At 31.6% G+C, this 26,182-nt stretch overlaps 2 protein-coding genes across 2 annotated transcripts in view; both read left to right on the forward strand.

Moving 5' to 3' along the window:
* The window catches only part of LOC105334969 (ankyrin repeat domain-containing protein 17), a 776,771-nt gene that overhangs the window by 331,637 nt on the left and 418,952 nt on the right, over positions 1-26,182 (forward strand). The gene's annotated exons all lie outside the window — the stretch shown is intronic.
* LOC136270845 (ankyrin repeat domain-containing protein 50-like) lies at positions 4,760-23,418 on the forward strand. The gene is made up of 2 exons (XM_066069669.1): positions 4,760-4,858; positions 18,657-23,418. Exon 2 carries the CDS (start codon positions 19,037-19,039, stop codon positions 21,962-21,964), a length of 2,928 nt encoding a protein of 975 aa, XP_065925741.1. The 5' UTR covers positions 4,760-4,858; positions 18,657-19,036; the 3' UTR covers positions 21,965-23,418.

Below are 26,182 nucleotides of genomic sequence, written 5' to 3' on the forward strand. Positions count from 1 at the left end.
TTACAATTTGATTTTAAATAAAAACTTTTTAAATATCAAGAACTCTATAAGAATAACCATTACCTTGATTTGTATTCGGTATCATTTTAACATAATAAAACATGGGGTCAGTGATGTCAAAATTTAGATATCGGGCTTCAAAGGTAAAATTCTCAAAAAATTTGGCTTAAAATATTTAGACATTTCTTTATATGTGCAAGATTTTATGCTAAACGTCTATCATTCTCTCCTCAAATTTAATTTTGTACATGTCACACAGAACCTATAGAATTTGTTACAACAATGTCAAATGTTAAATATGTGAATAATGAATAACGTGTAATGAAAACAAAGGATATTAAAAATTGTTAAAACTGCTTGTTTCTGTCATTTTTGTTTTAAAAAATCTTTCGGACGAAAAATAGTTCTCCCAAAAACTATTTTGTTTCTTTAATTAAAATGCTTTTCTCTATAAATGTTGTGTAATCATTAAATAATTATCTTTTTGTAATGATTAAAGAATAAAATCATATTCATTTTAAATATAATGATCATCTGCACAATGAAATCAAAACGTTAGGCTTGGTATACTTTAATTTTCAAGTATATTCATTTTGAAGCTGGTAAAACAATAAAGTATTTTTCTTCCTAAAAACATCTTGTAACTTTTTAGACTAATCTGTTCAAATCGGTTATTTTTGGCATTTAGAGTAACTTTCACTTTTAAACTGTCGGCCTAATGACAATGTCACATGAACACATTCTTTTAAAAAGTGAATAATTTGTTATAAAGATGAATCTGTTTTTATTGAGATGAAAATTATAGATAAAGTGCTATAAAAAGATCTTTTATACATGTAACATTTAATATTTAAAAAAAAAATAAAAAATATTTTACCGGAGAGGGCTGAATTGATCAACTGACCCTTTTTACAGAAATTGTAAGTCTTTATTCAAACATTAACCATAGTATTTAGTATAACAAAATATCGAATGTTAATTATATAAGGCCATTGATTTTGTACAGACTGTCCTGTGTCTATTGTACATACATATGTATGGGCCTATATACAGTTATGACTGGTTCAGGTTTCATCATTGTTGAGATGCATATATCATTTCAGATAAGTTAAAGTCAGTCTCAAATAAACCTACGCATTGCTATAATATATTATCAATGTGTTAAGACTGTATTTTTTTATAGTTAATGTCAAACGCGCAAGTACACTGGATCATGCATCAAAAGTTATCGTCTGTTTACATTGGAGATTGGTATGACTAATTACAGTAAAACCACAAACTAATCTATCTTTCGCAGGTTGAAAAACATATTATATGTAATTCTCTAACATAGGTTTTTTAAAGAGAACTAAAGAACTAAAAGACCCATATAATAGAGTTATTCCATTTACAGCATATTCATCAACATTTATGTTTATAATATGCAGAATTGTAGGAAAATTCCCTTTGTTAGATATTTTGCGAAATGTTGATTTATTATATGAGCACAGGTCTGCCCCAAAAACTTTTATTTAAATTAAAAACTATGACCTTGAATTGCTAGTATTACATGATGGTCACTATGATATTTATGTGTACCTAGGTACTGCGCACTGAATGGTGTTAATGATAATTAGCAGAATGAACTCTGTGAATCTTGTAGCACTGCGTAGTATTCCTAAATGAAGTTATAAAACCAGGTGAATAATACGGGCATAATAATATACAAATTGAGAGTTTAAAAACAAGTGTCATATTTGGCGATTCTGTGTCTGCAACGATAGCTCTGGTACTCTATATTGAGTCATGTATTGTATATTCTATTTATTAACCTTCGTAACCTTTTATACCATGTATGAATGAACGTATTATGAGTAAGTGATGCCTCATAACTATGTGGGGGACTCCGAGACTCAGGACTCGGAGACTCAAATTCTGCATCCGTACTCTTTGATTGACAGTTTTGATGGTTTTGTTACTTTATTTAGAAATAAAATATTAATCTTAATTTTGAACACTCAATGTTCACTCATGATCGTCGTAAATGGGCCGAATTAGTCAAAACTGTCCATCACAAGTAAAATCCTTTATATACCCATGTGAAATGAGGTTGAGGAGATTCTTTGATTTAGGCAGCTTTTAGTTGATGTAGTTTTAACTGTACGATCACGATTGTTAATAAACTAGTGGTCAAAGAAGTACTTGACTTCGTAGTTTGAGTATCATCTCCAGAAGATAACGAAGATTGAAGGCTTACATATACTTAAATTGATATATTAATTAAAATGGGACAAGCCTGTGCTGTAGATAAAATTTGAGAAATTCATTTGAAAAATTTGATAATATTTAGAAAATTACTGTATCTAAAGACATTTCGAACTATGGATCTACGATTACCCACACCGATGCTATAGATTTTCTCATTTAATGACTTACAATATTTAGGCCATATTTAAAACAGAAAATAAATCATCAAAACTATCGTTTAACCTTTGTTCTGTTATAGGGCCTAACTCTTTTAGGCAAAAATTGGAGTTAATGTTTTCTTCACTCTTATATATATGAAAATTAGAAAACTAAAAATTAGGAAACTAAAGTAACAGTACTCTAAAACAATTGACTTAGGAAAATTGTTCATTTTCTTCTTGAAACTTTCCGCCACAAAATATAGTCCCTTACCTAACTCTGTAAAAAGTATTTTAGACAATTTTTATTCAATATGGTTTATTTGACATCATAAATTATAAATATACAGTTAGAATTTATATGGGAATGGATGCAAAATGTTTAGACGAGTGGTGACAAAATAGGCACCCAAAAAGAAAGGAACGAACCTCTTAAATCTCACAAGTTCACAACTTTCAGAAAAATAAGTGAGATTTTTTAACCTGCAATTTGTATTTCTAAAACCCAAAACTTTACGCTGATTAATTTTATTGCGTTTAATCAGAAATATACAGTACTGAAGCCTAATGAAAGTCAGATAGTGAATCATGGACGTGATAATTCTCACACGTTGTAGTGTACAGGGCAAGCATTCTAAGCACTTTGTACCCCGGCCCTTTTTATTGTTTTTCAAAACATCTTTAAGGTCAAGAGCTAGTAAATGATTCCAGACTGTCTTTTTGGTGATAGAACCATTATGACGTCATAATTGATTTGATAAATCTGTTCCCGTATTTTATGGCTATAAAGAAATTGTGTAGAAATAAAACAGTATTTTGACATTCTATATTTAATCACGAGAAAAGTAATCCCGGTATCTATATTTAATTTGACATCAGGAGGTCAAGAGCTTGTTTTTTACCGTTTTTGAAGAAACTATAGGCATTCTAGATATATTTCATTAGTCAAAAATGGATAACACTCCAAGATTTGTTACTTTTATCCTTCATATTTCATAGAAAATGGTTGTTTAAAACATGATTTTTCATTGTGGTTACCAACAATTTAAGCCCCGGTACACCCTATGAAACAAATCTATTGCTATGAAGCATCATGAACAGAATTTATATCTTGAATTTCATAAAATTGTAGCCACCTTTCATTTACTAGATCTTGACCTTAAATTGATTTATTTATATTTTTATTTCATCTACGTGTTACATGTTCCACGGATACTTCTGGAGAGAACCGTATACCACCTCCACGTCTTTTCCAAATGCAATTTTTATTTCTTGTCTCAAACCACCACAAATTCATGCAACTTGTATTCGTCTTTAATGAAAAGGATATATGGTTTGCGTGATTTAATTCACGTTTGTAACAGCGATAGAATTAAGAATCTACACAAATAAGAGGAAACTATTGCAACATAGAATTAAGCAAGCCATAGAGAATAAAAAATAATCAAAGTGAAATTGGATGGGCATGAATATGAAATCAATAATTTGACATGTAAGTGTAAATGTGCTGAAGAATAAAGAAGTGCGTATAATAAGAATAAAAGCAAGCTACATAGACTTTTGGCGGTAATTGCCTTCCATAACTCCATGGGGTTGTATGCTATATCTAGCTCGCGTTGTTCAGATTACAAGAGTATCAAGACTGATTAAATCCACAGAATTATCATTCAAATCATCGATAGGAAGTGTTGGGAAATTGTCATTCACTTTTATAGTTGTAAATCCTTTAATAAAATGACGTACTCTTTGGTAACATTACGTTTATACTTCTTGCATCTAACTTGTGTTGCCATTTTGATCAGGCTATCGGTATTTCAATGACGTTCCCCAGGTTTATGCTGAATTTTCAGCATAAACGCGTCTAACTGTTGTAACTATCTCACTATCTGTTCATTGGGTCCTTGAATTTGTGGACCTGCACTAGGAATAGTGATAAATGGTCCGTTCTTATTGTAAATTCAGGGCGAAGTAAACGATGTTTAAAACGAAGAATAAAAGTGCTAACATTATTTTTTGCGATCAAGTAACTCCATAATATCTCTCCGCCCGAGCAGCTCTATAAAAAACGCACAAGACTTCATTATATATTTTCAACTACAGTATTTCATTTTTTGGAGGGCCTGTACCCGATAAATAATATTTTTTTAATGAAAACTGTTTGCTTATTAATTGTTGCTAGATATATTAAGTTATCCAGGGTAAGTGTTCTTTAAATGTAGATATTTATTACGTTAAGTTATTTGACTTTCTGATTAGATATAATGGTTTTAATTTTATTTTATAATTTTCTGTTGAAACATACATTTCTTTCAATATTTCTTTATGATGTTGTCTTTGCAAGTAAGACGAAAATATTTCTATAACTTTAGAGATCGGTATCAGCAAAAGAAGACGCAATACAGTAAGAAGTGACGAGGAAACAGAATTACTACTTGGCGGACATGAACAGCGTGAACCGATAGACAATAACGAAGGTAAACATATATTATTTTAGATTAAGAGGTCACGTGTCTACGCGAATCCCTTTTCCTGAACTGTACTACGTTAAAGATCTTAGTTTACATGTACAATCTAATATTCATATTTTGAGGAGTATAGTACTATATACAGTTATTTCGGGTATAATTGCGGGTCACTTCCGGATATTTTAATTTCCAGTTAAAATTGCAAGAGATTACCCGAAAAAAATACATTTTGAATAAATTGTATTGTTTCCAGACATTCACCACAAAATAAGTTTTTTCCATATTCACTAAATCAGTAAAACAATGAAACAATTTATCACAAGTGTACCACGTTTAACATCAGCAAAAGTCATCTGTATCTGCAGTTATACATGCAATGCTATATTATTGGTTTGATTTACTAAATACTCGGGCAATGTCAATTTAAAAAACACATCTGAAAAAGAAAACGATTTCTGAAAAGCATCAATTGAAAGTAAAAACTTCAGCTATATATCAATTTTAAGCTTATACAATTGGAGAGAGAGAGAGAGAGAGAGAGAGAGAGAGAGAGAGAGAGAGAGAGAGAGAGAGAGAGAGAGAGAGTTTGCCAATCTAACATACAAAATCTGTACAATTACAGAAGATTGTCTTAAAGTTTACTCAGAATAAATAAAAAAAATCCCCTGATGATAATGAAAAACCAACTATTGTGTGTTATAGACCTTACAGGATAGTGTTATTCTTTTCTTTCAAAAAAATAGGCCAATGACCTACTTTTTGAGTTAATGGCCATTGAGTATTTTGGAAACAAAAAAAATCTCTAATTTTAAACTACGATTGAGATTTTCTTAATTGTGAAAATAATACAAATTGCTAAACTCATTAACAAATGAAATACAGTTTATGAATGGCAGTGACATTAATAAAATACAAAGCATTAAGTTTTCAGTCCGAATTTTCTCTATCACTTTCCAAATTCATATCCATTTTTGATGCAATATAACGAAAAAGTGAATGATGATAATGCTAAAATATTTAAAGTATTAAACTAAGTATATTAACATTTCTCTGCTTGCATAAAATTTATATGAAGTCAAAGATCAAAATTTTGAGATATGGTGTCTTTTATCATTTTTAAGCATTTCTTAATTTTTTTGTAGTATGTGCCATACGATTCTTTTAACGAAAAAGCGAGATAAAACCAATACAAAATATGCAAAATTATGTTGACTAACAAATAAAATTTTAATTTTTAATATATTAGTACTACCAAAAATATATCAGTGGAAAATAAAATCTGAAAAATTTAGTCAGAAATTCCTCTGGTTTGCTAAAAGTCAACCTTTGTTTAAACCTAATATCATAATATAATAAAGATATAGAGTTTTATGTCAATAATAATTTATTTCATAAATACTTTTTGTGTTTAGAAAAAACTTTTACTCATGTCACTGAACTTTTTAACAATCCGGATTTAAGAACTGAAATCCTGAGTAAACAACGTCCTTAATTAAGAACTTCATTACTTTCATTCAGTATGTTACAGAATATATGTACAAGGGTCGAAAGGCTAAAAAAAGTTACATTCTAAATTATCTAAAACATTACTTCAGGTTACAATTTGGGCTAGAAGAGAGGTTGAAAGTTTAACATAAAAACATATATGGGGAATTTTGTGAGTTTTAAAATATTTTAGAAGAGTTTCGTATGTAATAATTTCGAAATGATAGACTTAGGATAGACAATATTTTGTATGCTAGATTTTTTCAGCACTGCGTTCTACTGCTTATGTAATGCATTCTGCTATTCCTTTGATTTTCCTTTCGTTTTAGTTTCAATTTCTAGCAATCGCTTTCTTTTTTTGAGCGTTAATTTTATTCCTTTTCAATACTAACAGTATGTAGATTACCTATGTCATGTATCGGCAGTGAGTACAGTTTTATAAAAAACAATCACGAGAAACTTTGAAAGAGAAATGATACCCCCCCCCCACTCTGAAAATATAATGTACCAGTATTTCTTATTTTCTAACATTACGCGGGGGTGTTAAGGAAGCACATGGGCAATTTAGTGTCTTATTTTGACTGTTATATTTAAAATCGTGAAATTAAATAACTATTTTGAATAAGATCAAAAACTGAGTATTATCCTTTAAAAAAGATTTCAGTGCAACATAATCGGGTAGTGCATTACTGCCACATTGGTACATTATCACGTGACAACTATAAATATATAGCTTACGTATGTTCCTTAACATAAAATGAGATAGAACAACACTACCCCGCGGTTTCCAAAATAAAATAAACATACCAAGTAAAGGCAAAACATCTCAGTTTAATCAAAACTGCTGCTAGAATTCTATTATCTTAATTATTTAGTTCGGCTCTCGTAAAACCTTCCCAACTTTTATAAAGTTTGCACGGAAAACGTTATGTTGCATCAAAACTACACACAACATGCGATTCTAGCAGCTTTTTTTAATTTAAGAATTGATCAAATTAACGATACGTATAAAATTTCAAGTTCAATATATACGGGGTAGTGTTGTTTTAGTCGGATTTGTATATTGTAAACAACGACAGAGGAAAGACTGGCCGAGAAATGAAAGCAAATTTACATACCTTTTAACGAATGATTGATAAAACGTACATCTCTCCCAGTATTCTTATGTTCAATTCTCAATAAATCACACCACAATACTGTATTAGAGTTCTTAGATTAGTTATATTTTGAATATGTTCAAATTCACACGACATACAACTTTAGTCATGACGTCATCAATGTGTAAATCTACGTAATACAAACTAATTTCTGAGAAAAAAAAATTGTCTTCAGTTTTTTTTATTTGTTTTTGGCCCACGTTTCGTTGCTTAGATATTTGAATATGTACATAATAATTAAGATTTGTGCTTTCACGGAATTATATGTGACTCAGAATCCATATGCTTCCTTAACACCCCCGCGTAATTTCTGACACTCATTGCACGAAGTATCAGGGGGAAAGCAAGAGGATTAGGCTGCACCTGTTTTTATCGCAGCAAACATTTTTCTTAAATTTACATATTAAATGTTGAATTAATACGGAGATATCCACCACCACCACTATTTTGAGAGCATGTCAAAATCGATGTGAAAATAAGGAAAATGTTATTCAAATTGAAGTTATACGTACATGTTTACGCACAATATACCTCCCCCCCCCCCAAAAAAAAAAGGGGGGGGGTTATAATATTACAAAGTTTGAACCGGCCTATTAGCCCTAGCTTTTGGTTGCTTTCTCGCCTACTCCAAAACACGTGTATCAAGGTATCCTTTCCTCTATGGTCAAGACATTTTTTGAGTAGCCTTACCCTCCCTCTACCTAATGTATGATCATTGACAGACTTAACAATAGTTTTTCCGATCGATTGGGCCATTTTTGAATATTCAAATTCTGGTTGTAAGGCCTCATTTGATTGGCTAAACAATTTTTTATATTCCTCCTGTCACCTCTACTGATTAATTTACATGTATTGTCTATATTAAAAAGTTTATTTACATATTTACAACGAACACAATATCTATGAATCATAAATAAAATCCTCGCATACATAAAATGCGATCACATGCAAACTAGTACTCATTCTCCCTCTTTCCAACATGTTCCCTGGGTAAGGCTCTACCAATTATCTTTCACTCCTCAGAGTTTCCCAAAACTCAATTAACTGCTCACTTTCAAATCTCTATCATGCACAATTTAAACAATAAAATGCTTTCTTTGGGGATTCATTCGGGATATGAAGGTAGCGATATTGCAGAAAAAATTCATAACCCGCGTTAACGGGTATGTAATATTTTTTTTTCAATGATCGCTACCTTCATAACCCGCATGAATCATAAAAGAAAGCATTCTATTGTTTATATTAACGTCTCTCGTTTAACAACTAAATAAATTGATTATGAAAAATAAGTAAAAACCACTAAGTTACTGTAAATACACATAAGTACGTTAGCTAGAAGAAACAGCCAAATTGTCTCCCATGAGACTTTGCGTCTGACATCATCATAATTATTTCGTGCAGTCCATGATATTTTTAGGTCGCTGTATGTTTAGACCGATCGATAAACAGGGCGTGTCAATTTCAGACCTATTTTCTCGGTTTCAGCCGCTGTAGATTTCGACCAATCGATAAACGGGGCGTGTATATTTTAGTCTGGCTGTTTCTATAGAGCCATGAATTAACTATAAGTTTTCGTAAGAAATAGAGAGAATAGTACTTGGTTGATGTCAATGTAAACAAATGACAAGTACTTTTTACAAATGATAAACTCATGTTCGCTCGTTTCACTTTTCTTAAAAGTTGTAGTGATACTCTTGGGAAGCAGGGCTACAACGCCTGCATCCTGCACCTGCAACCTCTTTAAATCTTTCTTACCACCACGTTTTACATTTGTTATGAATAGTTAACCACAGGGGAATGCCTTGTAATATATATTTCGTCTAACATTACTTGCATACGCCAGAATACCACGCTCGATCGAAACGTTCGAAATCTGCTTGCCGTTACGTTTAGTTTTGCACAAATAAACGTTATTTCAGTAAATCATGGTCCTTATTTTTTATATTAGAAGCATACAATTAAATTCTATGGAGAATATTTAATTTTTACCTATATTAAACGATATAAAATAACTTTTTACGTTTTTTATAAACTGCTTCGCGGTTTAAAAATTCATTCCTTTAATGGAAAAATGGTATACGTAATTTATGTGCAACCAAACTTTTAAAGGCTACAGCTTTATCTCGTCTTTTAAAAAGAATGGCTTCTGATGTCGAGACATGTATAATTATGTTACGACTTGCAAAATATATAAAGCAAGATTTCAAAAATGTTTTGGCAAATCAAAGATAAAACCCGTGTTCGTTTTCCCCGTTTTTTCACTATTCTTTCTTAAGTTTGTATAGTTGACAATAGATGCATAATATCCGGGTTAAATAATTAAAAACAAAATTACCGCAGGACGAAACTAAACGGATCTTTATTTTGACAAACCCATGATGCATTTGCTTTGGGTTGTTGAGTTCCTGTTAATGAATTATTTTCTAATAAATTTAGATATTCCTATCTTTTAAACTAGACCGTTTATAACTAGTCTATAATTGATTTCTGTGGAAATCAATTTGATACTAGATGCAGTACTGTTACTATATAATAGCCAACAAATCGGACCAAGCAGCTTTGATAATTTCATTAACGAAAACAATTGTCTCTTTGTTGGATTTCCAAATCATACAAAACAAAAGGGCAAATGATGTCAGTGTTTAATATTAAATGATAAAATGGCTGAAAATGTTATCAATTTAAGTAAAAAATACTATTTTTTAAATTGCATTGAGTTATCGGGCGGGCGTGATGAAATCTCAAAGTTCGATGGACTTAATTGGATTTGTTCGCTGACCCTGATGGTCACCTTATAGTTTACCTATTAATAAAGAATTATTCCTTAATAACAAAGTTTTTATTAATATCTTTTCAATTTCTGTAGTGAATTGAAATAGTGTGGTTTCATTAACGATTCGTTTCTTTTAAAATAGACTCTAGAGCTCATTTTCTGTAAATATCATGAAATGACAATCCTTCTCATAACTTCAATGAATTTTCTGCAAAGTTTATTGCATACTTTGTAAAAACTATGCTTTACAACATCTTAAAATTCTCAACGAACCGTTAAAATTGTATTTTGTAGACGGACAATACATTAAATATTAATTGCTTGTTCTGCCTTTTGTTTAATAGCGTAAGCGTATCGATTGTAAGCCGTTCAGTGTCGCAGCGACGCTTTCAGCAAGAAAGTTAAAAGATCACGCATTTTGCTGGAAAAAGATAAAAGAGATGGAAACAAAACACAAGTACAAACAATATATTTTGTAAGAGTAAAATAAGTAGATTTACAGATTTCATCAAATTTTTTTTTTTTGGTATTGGATCACATTTAAGATCCTGATCCGCCGAGCGTTTTTCATGTCCATTTTCGTCATGATTACGTGGCTTATTTAACATAAGGTTTTGAGATCGTAAAATGTGTAGGAAGTTCTTAACAATACGAGCTTTGACAGTTGATTGGTCCTGTGCAAGATCCTGTGCAAGTTCCTGTGCATGAATTATTAAAACTACATGTAAGTTATTTCAGTCTGTAAAATTAGTCAATTCATTTACTCTCATTTACAATGACAACTGTTTTCATTCAAAATAAAGTGGTGTAAATGAAATTAATATGTAAACGGTGTGACCGTGAAACCGAGTGCAGATTTAACATAGCGCAGTTTGATTTTTTTGCACAACAATTTATTTGAAACGCACACAGTAGGATCCGCCTACTCAAATCATTAACCAAAGTTAAACTAAACGTCGCGTGCTCACTCTACATTAGGACGTCATGTCTCGTACGTAAAACGTACAAGTTTTATCTTCGAAGAGAGTTACATGATTCCGATTATTTCTCTTTTCATTGTTTATCAATTTAATTCATATGTCGACTACCGGTAATAAAATTGAATACTTTACTCGTTAATGTTTGTATTTTCCATCTAATAATTTGATAACACATACGTAGAACTAGTCGTGTTCCTTGTTTGAAGCACTATTGACACTTATCTGGTTTTCACATTAAGTTTTAATAATGCATACTATTTCACTCAATGTGTTCTGTCCTTTCTCACCCCCACTAAAAAACATAAAAACAAACTTTCACACCATTGTTAATTATCTTTTCTTGCATGTTTATTGTATGTAAAAAAAATGTTGAGACTCCAAAAGAAATGTAGTATGTAAGAAAGCTGTGAAAGTCATGAATAAAAACATAAATAAAAAAAATTAATAATTTAAATACCTTCAATTGTAACACTGGAAAGTTTTAATCAAGTCTAAGGGCAATAAACATCGATAAGTGCCAGTCAATCAATGATCCAGCTAATTTTTTAAAAACAATATGACGGCGCCCAGGGCTGGAAGAATTGTTTTTTGCCCATAGTACCCCTGATTCAACTCTCATTTTCGCTGATTTTCTTACATACATGTTACCATTAATCCTTGCTTCGCTAGGCGGGCTTTGCCCGTCTCCAGCTCCGCTCGATATCAAGTAAGAATCAATATAATATAAATTTCGTATTTCTGACAATTTCTAATACACAATTGTGAGCTTATTATTGCTGTAAAAAGATTCAAATTCAGTGCATGTACACATTCTTTCATTTTATTGAACTGTATTTAAAAAAGTAATTAACCAAGATAAACAAAATTAGCTTTACGGTCTTTTTACATGTTAATTTCTTTTCTGAGCTGCTCTTTAGTTTTACAATCAAAAGTAAATTGTTACTCTCCACTATTTCTTCAAACTAACCCTTATAATGCTTATGCTTTTTTTAGGTATTTAGAAATTGTATTTATTGGCATCTTCAATGCATTGTCGCTATGAAATGGAAAAAAGTAGATATTTCGAAAAATAAATATCAATTTGTATTTACCCATGTGATTAACCTAAGTTGCTATATCAACGAGTGATGCTTATTCAAATACTTCCTCGGTCGCGGTCTGAACTCAGTCTCAGCTCATCGCTTCAACTATTCAATTGCCTTAAAATTCTCTTGTATATTTTCCACATCACTGTCGAAGATTTAAATTACAATATAAAAGAAAACACACCAATGTTTTATTATTACGACGCATTTAAAATTTTGCGTTTAAATTCTTGATTAATGAAATATTAAACTGGATGATATAAGCAATACTGAGCAAGATTCTTACAGTAAAAAAGGAGGTTATTTACTGTCTACTAATGTAGAGTTTAAGTTATAATTGATATTATATTATCAAATATGAAACAAAATCTTTTGCTTGAATGAAAGATATAGCCTGAGATATTTACTGAAGGTCTGGAACTGAATAAGCGAAGTTTTGTTTTTTAAGCCCAAATTTTTCGATCAATTAGGGCCATTTAGCTCAAAAAGGGTGTTACGTTTTTGTCTTACTTAAAGCTCAATAAACATTTAGTGTTTATGTTTATTCGATACACCCATTCTTAAACATTCGATCTGAAGTATAATAATCCGAGTATATATTATTTGTAACAAAACAAATGTCATAAAATCGATTTCTCCCCATTCCCCTAAATCAATAGATGAGTTAATTTAAAGCCTCGGGCTCCTCCTTTGGCTGAAAGTTAAAACTGGATTTCGCGCCATAATGTCACATGCATTAATTTAACACATCAACATAAGGGACAGGTCCAAATTGGAACTACTCATGTCATTTAAAAAAAAAAATCCTATCATGAGAATACTGTAGAACATACTGTACAAATGCAGCTTCATTTGAAGAAAAACTTCCCTGTTTTGAATTTGCTTGGAAATGAAAAAATAGCCGGTTATTTTCTTATCATTATACAATTTAAACTCGACAGTTTTCGTTATCCGACCGCTTTTAAACTTTAAATTATTTGATACTTTCCTGAAATAATTTGAAATAATGAAATAATTTACTTGCAAATAATATTGGTTGGTTTAAACATATTTTACTGTGTATTTAATAAACAAAGTGTTCTAACACAAGTTCTTGTAGCGTACTAGATTCTCACTCTAATATTATACTAAGCACTAAGATTATGATAATAATAAAAAACATTACTTCTTGAGTCTGCACGTTTCGATTATGAATCTATGAACAGAAACGAAAATTAAAGTTTTTTGCAAAAATTGATGCATGCATGCTTCCAAAAAGATAATTTTATTTGAACATGCAAGCTTTTTTGAAACTTATTATTTGTTACATTTATAGTACTGGAAAATATCTTATTTCAAAAGGATTTTTTTTCAAAAGTCAGATGCATGTGCCGGATCAAATCAGTCTTTCGCTGTGTCGGATGTATAACCTTATTCTGTCTCCTCAAGATATTTCCTAGTTGCTCGCAAAGTGATTTCTGTAATAAGGATTCTTCTCCTAAAAAATAACTCAGTATTGTAGCCAAATATTATTATAATACCCCCCCCCCCTCCTAGGGGGAAATTTGGGGGTATATACAATATTGAAATCACCTTGTCCTTCTGTCTCTCCCCCAGATGTCCGTTTGTCTGTGCAATCGTGTCTGGTGACACGGTGTCGTATAATTTATAAGGTCCACCCCGTGAAATAGTCCGGGGCGGACCATTAATGTTAACATTTAGGGTCCACCTTTGCTCTTAAAGGGTCCAACCCGTATACATGTAAGAAAAGGTCCGCCTAACGGGTCCGGGGTATATTTTTCATTTTTATTTTTTCAATTTCGAGTATTTTCATACAAAAAAGTGGTATCATTTTGTAATTCTTTTAAAAGAATTTCTACCCGAAGTGAGCCACTAAATATCCTTATATAAACAGGAAATGAAACTCATTGGTGTCATTAATTAAACAATGACTTGAACCAGGTGTTACATATACACACACCATCCTGCAGGTGTGAGGGGTTCACACCTGCAGCTAGGTGTGTTTGACTGTTTAAAATAATCATGTAAACAATAGACATTTCACACGTCTTCTTTTTGCCCATCTTTCCAATACGATACACGCTTAAAATGTAACCCATTTTAAAATCAAATATTCTATAAACTTAAATTACAACGATACCTGCAAGCGGCATCATTGCTTTTTCTTATTTGACTAGGTGTAAGTGATGTGATTTATTATAAATTGTTCAGTTCTTCAATCCTTCTTTTCTATTTGAAATTATATTTTTAGATCAGACCTTTGCCTTTGTTATAATCAAAGAAGGAAAATATCAAAAGGAATTAGTTTGTTGATAAGAAATTAAACAAAAAATCAAAAAATTAATGGGATTTTCATCTAAGAAAGAAAATATGACAGGTGCTTAAAGAGGTTTGTTCCTCTGATTTTTTGTAGCCATTTTGGGTCACCTCTTGTCTGGAGATTTTGTGTCATATATGAACTCTATTATAAATTATTTTCTTTTTTTTACAATGCCAAATGAACTATATTGAATCAAATAGTTAATGAAAAATTACATATTTACAGATTTTACTAAGGGACTATATTTTGTGGCAGAAGGTTTTTAAGAAGAAAATGATCATTTTACTAACTCAGTTGTTTTAAAGTACTGTTTACAGTAATTTTAGCTTTCTTATTTTCAGTGTAGACCAAATTTCCAGATAGTTTATGCATTGGAATATGTTCGTGTTGTTTCAAAAACATATTCTAACAATATATCAAAAATTCTATCGACATATATTGGGATAGTTAACTGATATTTCATAGAAGTCAAGAAAAAATGAAATCAAATTTTCCCACTAAAATTAGCTTAGTTCATGCCATATATCAAAATTAACAATATAGACCCATACTTTTGATTTTATTTTCTGAATTTGTAAGTTTCTTTTGACAATTCTGTCATAATTTGAGAAAAAATTTAAGACTTTTACATAATTTCATTACATGTTGAATTTTTTAATAAATTAAATAGTGTTTTCTTTGCAGTGCAAAAGGGTCAATATATTAATTATGTGAAGAAAAAAATGTATTAGTTCTAAACAATGTAAATTTGTATTTGATACCATGGTTCATTTCGAAAAAAAATATAGAGAGGAAAGCGATGTATGAGGAATTTGCACTGTCACCGAGAAACGCCATTTTAAATACATCGTAGCACCGAAAGGAGCATATAGACCCAAAAATTTTGTTTTGAATTTTGGTTTAGCTATGTATGTAAATGTTAAAAAAATACTTTAGAAAAAAAAAATAAAGACTTTTGATCGCAGGATCCAACGTCCTTAAGGATAGGACCCCCCCCCCCCCCCCCCCCCAATTTAGCCAATTTAGACCCCTGGGGTAGTTGACTCTATTTTGTTAGAAATTCCCTTAAAGTCATGTACACAAAATGCTCTTTATCAAATATCTGAATATTAATTAAAAATAAACGATTTTTTTTAACGGCCCCAACCTGCAGATTATAGATCCTCTTTTCAAATGCAATGGTGGGGGGGGGGGGGGTACATTAATCGTTTATTTTATGCTAATTTTTAAATAATTAAAACGGAACATGTTGTGTTTATGGCTTCAGAGGAATTTCTATTAAAAAAATCAACTTTGCTGAAGGTATAGATCGGAGAGGTGGGAGGCTGGGGGTGGGGATGTGGCCTGTCGTCAAGCACCTGTGGAAAATATTTGTGTGAAAAAGGCAAATGTTCACACCCCGGTAAAATGTTATTGTAGATTCCTGCCAACTAGTCCCATATTTGGCATAATTTTGTTTTCACAAATATCGTATAAACATCATGACATGCATTTCTTATTGCCATTAGATGAAAAATGATACCGTCGGACAGATAGGACAAACCTACCTTAATATTTTAAGATTATTTCAACGAAACGGACAATCGTTTGCGATGGATTCCATGCATTTGTCACATCTTTAAATAGTCGTGATTAAAAAACTCAATTTAAATAATAAGTTATTTGTTTTACGACTCTTACTTAACATTAAAGGTTTCGCTCCTTGAATTGAAATATTTTACGATGATAATCATTTATATAAATATTATTATAGATTATGTTTAACTACTCTAAATGCATTTTTAAAATAAAACATACGCTGATGTCAATTTTATGTCCACTCCAACAATAAGAAGATCAACTGAAAAATATCACAACAAGAATATATAACAAACTCACTACATCCATGCATGACTATACAATTCTTTTTACGAGGCAAACCTTTTCTTGAACTATAATATTGGCTCCTACCTCTGAAATAACAGGTTATTGGGTCTAAATATTGTGAATTTTTTGCACACAGCATTTCAAAGGTTCGGACCTTTTCTTCAGGTCCTACCTCTATATTAAAAGACCATCGGGGTCAAACAAAGCAAGAATCAATATGAATATTAATTTTCTGCATTCTATATATCTCAAGAGGCAGGCATTTTCTTTTTTCAGCCATAATATCAGGTCCTTCCCCTAAATTAAAAGCTCATCCGGATAAAAAAAAAACAGGCCTTGATATGATTATTAATTATCTGTATTCAGTATTTAAACGGGCGGACCTTTTCTTGAACTATATTATTTGGTCCTACCCAATGAAACAAAAGATCATCATTAAATTAAAGTCAGTACAAGTGTCAACTTTATTAAGTATTTTCCTATATAACAATATAACAATGACATCATTGCTGCATTGAGAGAAAGAGAGAGAGAGAGAGAGAGAGAGAGAGAGAGAGAGAGAGAGAGAGAAAGAGAGAGAGTTATTAATCTATACCAATGCAATACGGCTACTCTTAAATCAGCAAGGATATTGTTTTTAGGCAGTTTACAAATATATTGCATTATCAAAGATGCCTAAAGCATGAGAGTAATACAAATAGCAATACAAACATTACCTCGTAATGAGTTTTTTGGCGATTTAGGCCACGGGTGCTTACAATAAGGGAGCCAGGCATCAATTATTGCCTTGTTGGGCATCCACAGACAATACAAGCAAGAATGGTGAGTCCTGGGAACACATGCCCACCTGCTTGAACACCAAGTATAGATTAAAATGCAAATACAATGTCAAATAGGAAAAAGTTGAGCACTACTAGTGAGCAAAATAGACGCCTCCATTCCTGGTAAACTTGTTTACAGCCGAGACGATTTGGTTGGTGGAAGATCAGATAGACCAATGGATGTTTCTCTTAAATTGTAAGAAGAAAGACACGAGAGAGCGGAACTGGTTATAGCAAAAGTTTAAACATTTTAAACAAATGGAAAAAAAATGACGGGTTCGTAAAGGAGGGGTGAATGTTTTCGAGAAGACTGACGAGTTTGCGTATGACGTCACAGATTTGGTTGAGGTTATTAATGTCCGAAAGGCCAAAGAACCTGTGGACACTGACAATACTAAATTCATTGCAAGGCCCATTTGAATCTTGAAACAAGCGTTTTGGCCATTAAATAAATGGATTTAACCCTGAATACATGTACATGCAGTTATTTTCTTTCTCAACGCAATTTTTGTAAGGATGCTGTTAGCTCAGCCTATAAGTTTTTATAAATGTGCTTACAGAGAAATCCTAACTTGGACATATCAAAAATTTTGAATTTAAAAACTTTATCGAGGGAAACGGATTTACTTATTAAGTGTTCACTTGTTTCCAAATCCTTGCTTATTTACATGCAGGTATCATTATAAATAAAAAAAAGTATTGCATAAGATATCGAAGACTGATATCGCATAATGAAAATAGATCAAAGGAAGCGAGAACGTTTTTCCAAAAGTTTTTTTTTCATTTAAGTATTTCATTAAATAATGGAGAATTTATTTTTTGCATGAGCAGTAAACAAGTTCATAGCAGCATTGGCTGTATTTGTGGAATGCAGGATATATCTTCTTACTGAATAACTAAATATTTTGGAAATCGGTGAAGATTATCAGATGATTAGAAGGAAAAATTAACATTGATGTACATACAAAAGAATTCATGTATGTTTTATATTAATCTAATCAAAAAGGTATATTAGGACAGTTAAAACCCGAAGGTATATAATTAAATTGTAAACTATATATTGAGAGAATGTAAACAATTCAATTTTTTTACTTATCATATATTCAATCATAGTAATTCAGATATAATTATTTCCTGTTTTGATAATTCAGATATCCAATGCCTAATATATGTAATCTATTTTTCATCTTTGTTTTCTCGACAGGTCGACTTGTCATAAGATACTATTGTATAATTGTTTGACACTTACACTGTATATGCGCGTTTTACCTGTATCATCTACCATGTTATCATTGATTCCCTACTATTTATCAATTCCAGAACATTTAATTGAAGAAGTCATATTTGACCAATGGAAGCAGGACGACAAAAATTTCATCTCAACAAAGGCGTGCTGGGAAGTAGAAAGAAATATAAAAAGCAGAAACCTGGTTATTGTGTATGGTCACTCAGGATCCGGAAAGTCAGCCATCATTCAACATATTGCTCTCAAATACAGAGAACAGGGCTGGACCGTAAGACGAGTAAAAGGAGTAGAAGACATCGTGAATATATTTTATTCAGGTCGATTTCAAAAAGATAAAACAATTTGTGTTTTTAATGATCCATTGGGAAAAGAATGTTTTGATGAAATATATAATGATTCATGGCAAAGATATGAGGAAGATTTAAAGTTGTTCCTAAAAACAGCAAAAATTCTCATGTCATGTAGATATTGTATTATAAATGATTCTAGAATGGCGCGTTATCTCGATAATCAGTCAGCTATTGTAGACATCGATAATGAGAAATACAAATTGTCTGATGAGGAAAAACGTGATATTTTGACAAAATATACATTAAATATGAATTTATCCGAAGAAGATTGTAATGAGATCGTCAAAGTAGAAAGGTATTTCCCGTTATTATGTAGTTTATGTTCTAGCAAAGAAAAATACATTTCTAAGGGGATACGATTTTTTATTGAACCTGAAACAGTGCTGAAGGAGGAAATAATAGAGTTCAAAGAAAAAGACAAGGGTAAATACTGTGCGTTAGCTCTCCTTGTTCTTTTTAACGATGATCTTTGCATAAGTGATCTTTCAAAAAATAAAGACACGGAAAACAAAATCAAACACACGTTAAAACTTTGTGGATTACAAGAGAGCACACCGGTTAATGCTATTTGTATCTATCTTGACTCCCTAAGGGACTGTTTTGTCAAAAAAATTGGCGACAGGTATCATTTTTATCATGATTTGGTGATGGAAGTTACCACTCATGTGTTTGGAACAGATTATCCCACAGAAACAATAAAATACGCTGACATCGGTTTCCTCAGAAAAAAGGTACGATTAGAAGATTGTGAAGAACACACCGACCCGTTCACTATCTATTTAAGTGACAAGTACATTGAAGATCTTGGAGAAAGGCTTTTTACTGAACTCTTTGGAAATCGTTTAATAGATGTTGCTCTCAATCCTTGTTTAAAGAATAAAAAAGTAATTGAAACGTTGAAAGGAATCATACAAAAGCATCCAGAAAAACTGCGAATGCTACTAGAAAAGAAAAAAATAAAATATAATAAACCAAATTTTTACACAGCAAAACACTTTCATCTTACGAAAATTGCTTTCATAGGTTTGAAAATTGACCTATCACCCTTATATGTACTGATTGTTTATAGTCATACGGATTTATCACTTAAATGGTTAGATACTCTGACAAGAATGCATATCAATTTTAAAAGCAGTTCCTTGCTTCCTGCAGTTTATTGTAATGGATCAATGAAACTGTTTAAAATATTTCAATCTTTTCATGTAAAAGAATCTCCGAGAAATGTTTTGGGAGGATTATCCCCTATTCACATTGTAAGCGCGTTCCATAATTATGAATTACTTAGAAAATTAATTTCTCTCGGTGGTGATGTTAATTCAATTAGTATAACCTGGGATCATTTTACCCCCTTACTTTTGGCAGCTGGTAACGATATCCAGGAAAACGGATATTATTCCTATAGAAAAACAGGTGCAGATCGAAGAGATAAAACAGTACAACTTTTACTGAATAAGGGAGCAGACATTAATTTATGCGAATCGGCCGGAGCCAGTCCTCTTTATATAGCTTGTCAAAACGGACATAATACAACTGTACAACTTTTACTGAGTAATAAAGCAGATATTAATTTATGTGCAAAGAATGGAACCAGTCCTCTCTATATAGCTTGTCAAAAAGGACATGATAGCACTGTACAACTTTTACTGAGTAATGGAGCAGACATTAATTTATGCAGGAAAAACGGAGCCAGTCCTTTCTATATTGCTTGTCAAAACGGACATGATAGCACTGTACAACTTTTACTGAGTAATGGAGCAGACATTAATTTATGCAATAAAAACGGAGCCGGTCCTTTCTATATAGCTTGTCAAAACGGACATGATAGCACTGTACAACTCTTACTGAGTAATGGAGCAGACATTAATTTATGCAATAAAAACGGAGCCGGTCCTCTCTATATAGCTTGTCAAAACGGACATGATAGCACTGTACAACTTTTACTGAGTAATGGAGCAGACATTAATTTATGTGATGAGGACAGAGCCAGTCCTCTCTTTAAAGCTTGTCAAAAAGGATATTTTAACACTGTAAGACTTTTACTGAATAAGGGAGCAGACATTAATTTATGCAAGAAAAACGGATCCAGTCCTCTCTATATAGCTTGTCAAAACGGACATGATACAACTGTACAACTTTTACTGAGTAATAAAGCAGATATTAATTTATGTGATGAGGACAGAGCCAGTCCTCTCTTTAAAGCTTGTCAAAACAGACATGATAGCACTGTACAACTTTTACTGAGTAATGGAGCAAACATCAATTTATGCAAGAAAAACGGAACCAGTCCTCTCTATATTGCTTGTCAAAACGGACATGATACCACTGTACAACTTTTGGAGAGTAATGGAGCGGATATTAATTTATGTGATGAAGACGGAGCCAGTCCTCTCTATATAGCTTGTCGAAACAGACATAAGAGTATTGCACAAATTTTGCTGAGAAAAGGGGCAGACATTAATTTTTGTGATGAGGACGGAGCCAGTCTTCTCTATAAAGCTTGTCAAAATGGACAAAACGACTTTGTACAACTTTTACTGAGTAATGGAGCAAACATCAATTTATGTGATGAGGACGGAGCCAGTCCTCTCTATATAGCTTGTCAAAAAGGATATTTTTACACTGTAAGACTTTTACTGGAAAAGGGAGCAGACATTAATTTATGTGCAAAGGACGGATCCAGTCCTCTCTATATAGCTTGTCAAAACGGTCATGATAGCACTGTACAACTTTTACTGGAAAATAGAGCAGACATCAATTTGTTTATCAAAGATGGAGTTAGCCCTCTATATATAGCTTTTAACAATAGATTATACAAAATTGTTAATATTTTGCTAAACAACGATACAGATACTAGCCTAGCTTGTGGATGGAAAGTCAACCCCGACTTGGTCGACTTCTTTGATAAACAAGACAGCACAATTGTTTTTTTACTACAAAAGAACAACATTTTAAACAACTTGTATGACCCTGATTCGTATTTTTCTCTTTTTGTGTCATGTCAGATAGAAAGAGTGACACGAATGATTTTATGATCAAAATACATTTATGTTATTACTTAAACTGTAAAGTATGCATTAACAATATGGTACATTCAAGCAGATATACATGTAGCAGAATTTGCGGTGAAAACAAACATTAGAACACCCTTTGGTTAGGTCGTTTTAGATTAGACACAACTTATCTTCTTCCAATATTTTACTTTTCTTTTCTACCTACGCAGTGTAAAGATTATATTTTTTTTCATATTAAGTTTTCGTATGATCATACATACATTTAGTTTCAATGGGCATCAAAAACTATGACTTTACCTACTATTTTTTTCTATTTATATTGTGTGCTTAGTACTCTCATTTTCTGAAACTTCTGGACGTGGGAATTCATGTACAACTGTTACCTAGATTAAGTTGAGTAAATGTGTCGACAACGTCAAATTAGCTTATGTTACTTCTTGTAAAATAATGGTCAATATTTATTTAGCTGTATTAGAAGTATGTATAGTATGTATGTAGTCATTTCTGGACTATCCAGAATGTCAAGATAATTCAAAGACCATTTTCGATAAGGTCTGTTACTGCCCCTTTTCTCACATAGTATAAAAAACATCATTTCATACTGATATTCTAAAAGCATATAAAACTAAATGTGAAGGTAACAAAAATCAAGCATTTTTACAGCATCATTTATTCCCCGTGTCTTTATGACAACATGCAATTGGCCGATTCCCGCAATCTCTCAAAAACACGTATAGTAAAAATGAGTTGTTCTTCATATTCCAAAGTAGGAAATATAGAGCTTATCGTTGCTTTAAAACCATTTCAACATATATTATTGCGCGTACTATTTTGCATATCATGTTAAAATATGGTTTTAGAGTAAGGATGCGCTCCATGTTTCTTGTTTTAAAAACTGATAAGAGATATACTGTAGAATCATTAGAATTCGTGGTGGCTCAATTTTCGTGGAATCCGTGGTTGCCTTTCATCCACGAAATAACATTATCCACGAATTATTGAATATGGGTTATAAAGTCATATATACTTTTGTAGGTATAAGAAAATACACGAAATTACATCCCCACTAACCTGTAAAACTTGAGCAATCCACGAAAATTGGTCCCCACGAAATTTAATGATTCCACAGTACCCAATTTTTTGCCTTAATCCGTACTTTTTGTGAAAATAGATCATCAACAATATATAATATTTTGATATTTCTATTGTGACATCGATCAGATAATTTATTTTGAAAATATACATGATACATGTTTTATTCTTTCTAAAATCAAGTTTCTAAAGCTATATTCAAAGCTTTAAATTTTGAGGCATAGAAATACATTATCCCGCACATAGCTCTTTGTTTACTACATGCTTAGTGCAAAAATTATATCTAGACTTAATGGAATATAATTATATTCATATTTTTTTGTATGTTCAGGTTCCTAAAATATTTGAAGCAATTAACGGGTGCAACTGTGTATCTATTGTACTTGATTTGTTATTTAAAATTGTTTATCAATCTATCATGATAAATTTTAAAAGCTATATTGACTTGTTGTTTTCTTATATCATGCTTAAACGTAATCGGGTTAAAAATGTTTGCTGGAAAGTCCCCTACTGTTGATGTGTTATTTTACATATATTGATAGAATTGGTTTATTCAGTTTTCGTTTTGTAAAAATATACTCTCATGAATCGTAATAACATATAAATTGTTCCCCTTACCTCAATTGAGTGCATAATTTGAATTTAATGCCAGTAACCTAGAGGTTAAGCTTATGGCAAATAAAACATTCAGACACAAAGAATGTTATTACATGTGTAATAATTAATTTCATTTTTGTACGATTGATTTGTTTGAATGATCCAAAATGCTGGCACTCATTTTCAAACTTCTCATCTCGCTAACAGTCATTTATCATATATTCTTCGTAAATGAGTACTTCGACTCCCAACTTCTGTATCATATAGTTTGAAAAGTAAATGGCCATTCTTGCTGCATTTCATTTTCCAATATATCAAAGCTTTTTCCGTCACGCAGACAGTTTAAAAAAAAACAAAAAAAGAAACCAATTGATGCAATGGTTTAATGTATTATCTTCTAGTAACACAGTAGAATCTTTTGTGAGATCTAAATAAAAAAAATCATGCAAAAGTGAAAAAAATGGCTGCAGGATTTTGAAATTCAGGAACATTCTTTCGATGATGATTCATAACTATAGCTCTGTTAAATATGGTGTATTGGGGCTTTAATTTTTGGTAAACAAAAAACCACGTTTTTTCTGTCAATTTCCATGTAAAATGAGGAAATTTTTTTTTCAATTTTTTTTACCTGTGAAATATATCTATAGATGTTGACACTTAATGGTTTTAATGAAACGATGTACGGAAAAAACGGGGTTGTTGCATCAGATAGGGTTTTTCAAAAAGAAAAATTTCTATCTGATTTTTACCATAAAAAACTTCTCTAGTGCTTAAATTTAACAAAATTTATAAGCAGACTCGACGCACTGCCCCCTCCCCTCCCCCTATTAAAACCCCGTTTGTTTAATTTGAAAATAACCCTCTAAATATATATTGGATTTGGGTTGGCATTTAACACAATTCATAATGATAAAAGTATTTTCAGTTGCAATTATAGTAAGTATATTGCATATAGAACAGGCAGTCAAAGCCGAAAAAGTTTATAATATTAAGTCTTTGGCGTGGACTTTCATGTCCATAATTATAAGGAATCATTCTTTGAATATTATGAGGTGATTAAATACGATCGATGTGATCAAATTTATAATAAAGCACGAAGGGCGTGATCGCCCCCATCGTATACTTATTTACTAGTATTCACTTCACCATACTCAGAGAATGATTTCTTATTTCTAACTTATATATAAGAAGGCGAGTTTTCTAGACTTTTGAGATGGCACAAACATTTCTTGTATAAGAAGAAGGCATTATCAACGATGACAGCCATTCTAGGTTCATACTGAACAAGTTTTAATTTGTTATTCACAGCCATACTGCATGTATACTCAATTACCGTAACTTCTGGATTTAAAATGTTTTGTTTGCATCAATGAAAACATTTCGTCCAAGGTTGCTGTTTTGGCTTCGTGAAATGTTTCTCCCGGGCAAGAGAAATAAGGGAAGAAGTTGTTTAGTTGTCTATGATTTGGTTTTTTATAAAAAAAAATGTTTAATAATTCAGCATATTAGACATAAAGATCGTCATAAGTCATGAATCTTAACAGTTCGATTAATAAATAAATTTGAATTTGGTTCAATGATTTTCTTCAAAATGGTAACTTACGAGACCTCGCAATTATGCTCAAGCATTTTTATCAAAACCAGGGACATCTCGAATAATTCTAGAGAAAAGTAGAAATTTTGGATATTGCTTTTCTACAACTACATGTACACTGTATTTTAGAAATATATTATGACAACAGGCACTTTGAAGTTCTTTTAACAGTTCAAGTGGCAATGTTCGTAGAAACTTTTCATATTTCTTTGTTAAATTTAATGAGTTTTGACAAACAATTTAAAACTTACAGTTTTTCATCAAGATGAATAGTTACATTTTGTGTGCCATCATTATGGCTATAAAAACAAAACTTGACTGTAACACGCTCCCCTAAAATTTAAGGTGGCTCTATACACCACTTTTTGATGACGCAGTATACAAAAAAGTACTGGCTGGTTTAAACTGGGAAGAATTGTATGGAAACCGCTCTTTTGAAAAAAAGAGGACAGAAATGGTAATACGCAGGGGTGTTAAGGAAGCACATGGAATCTTAGTTAGATTCTTTGAAATCACAAATCTTACTTATTATGTACATATTCAAAAATTTAGTCATGAAAACGTAGGCAAATCTATACTACTATACTATACTAGTTACATAATAGACTCGATTTTTGGGCTTTAATACCGAGATATCGGAAGAGTACTGTCTTATGTTGTATATATTTTAAACATCATTGGTACTTAAAGATTACCAATTTGTATTTATTTTTTCTCAATCAAGCTCCGCCAATTACTTATCAACGAAAACATGTACACCTTTCAAAAATCCGGAAATTATCTAGATTTTTGGATTTTACAATCTTGCACATGCGCATTACATTCATGCTAAACCACGCTCTTTAGTTTATTTTTCCACAATATCACATTTGTACATTTAGATAAATTCAGAAACGAAATAACAAGTACGTGTGAATTTTCATTGAAAATTTGTCTTATATTCTGTTCATCAAAGG

Source organism: Magallana gigas, chromosome 8, assembly GCF_963853765.1.
Source record: "Magallana gigas chromosome 8, xbMagGiga1.1, whole genome shotgun sequence".
Lineage (NCBI taxonomy): Eukaryota > Metazoa > Mollusca > Bivalvia > Ostreida > Ostreidae > Magallana > Magallana gigas.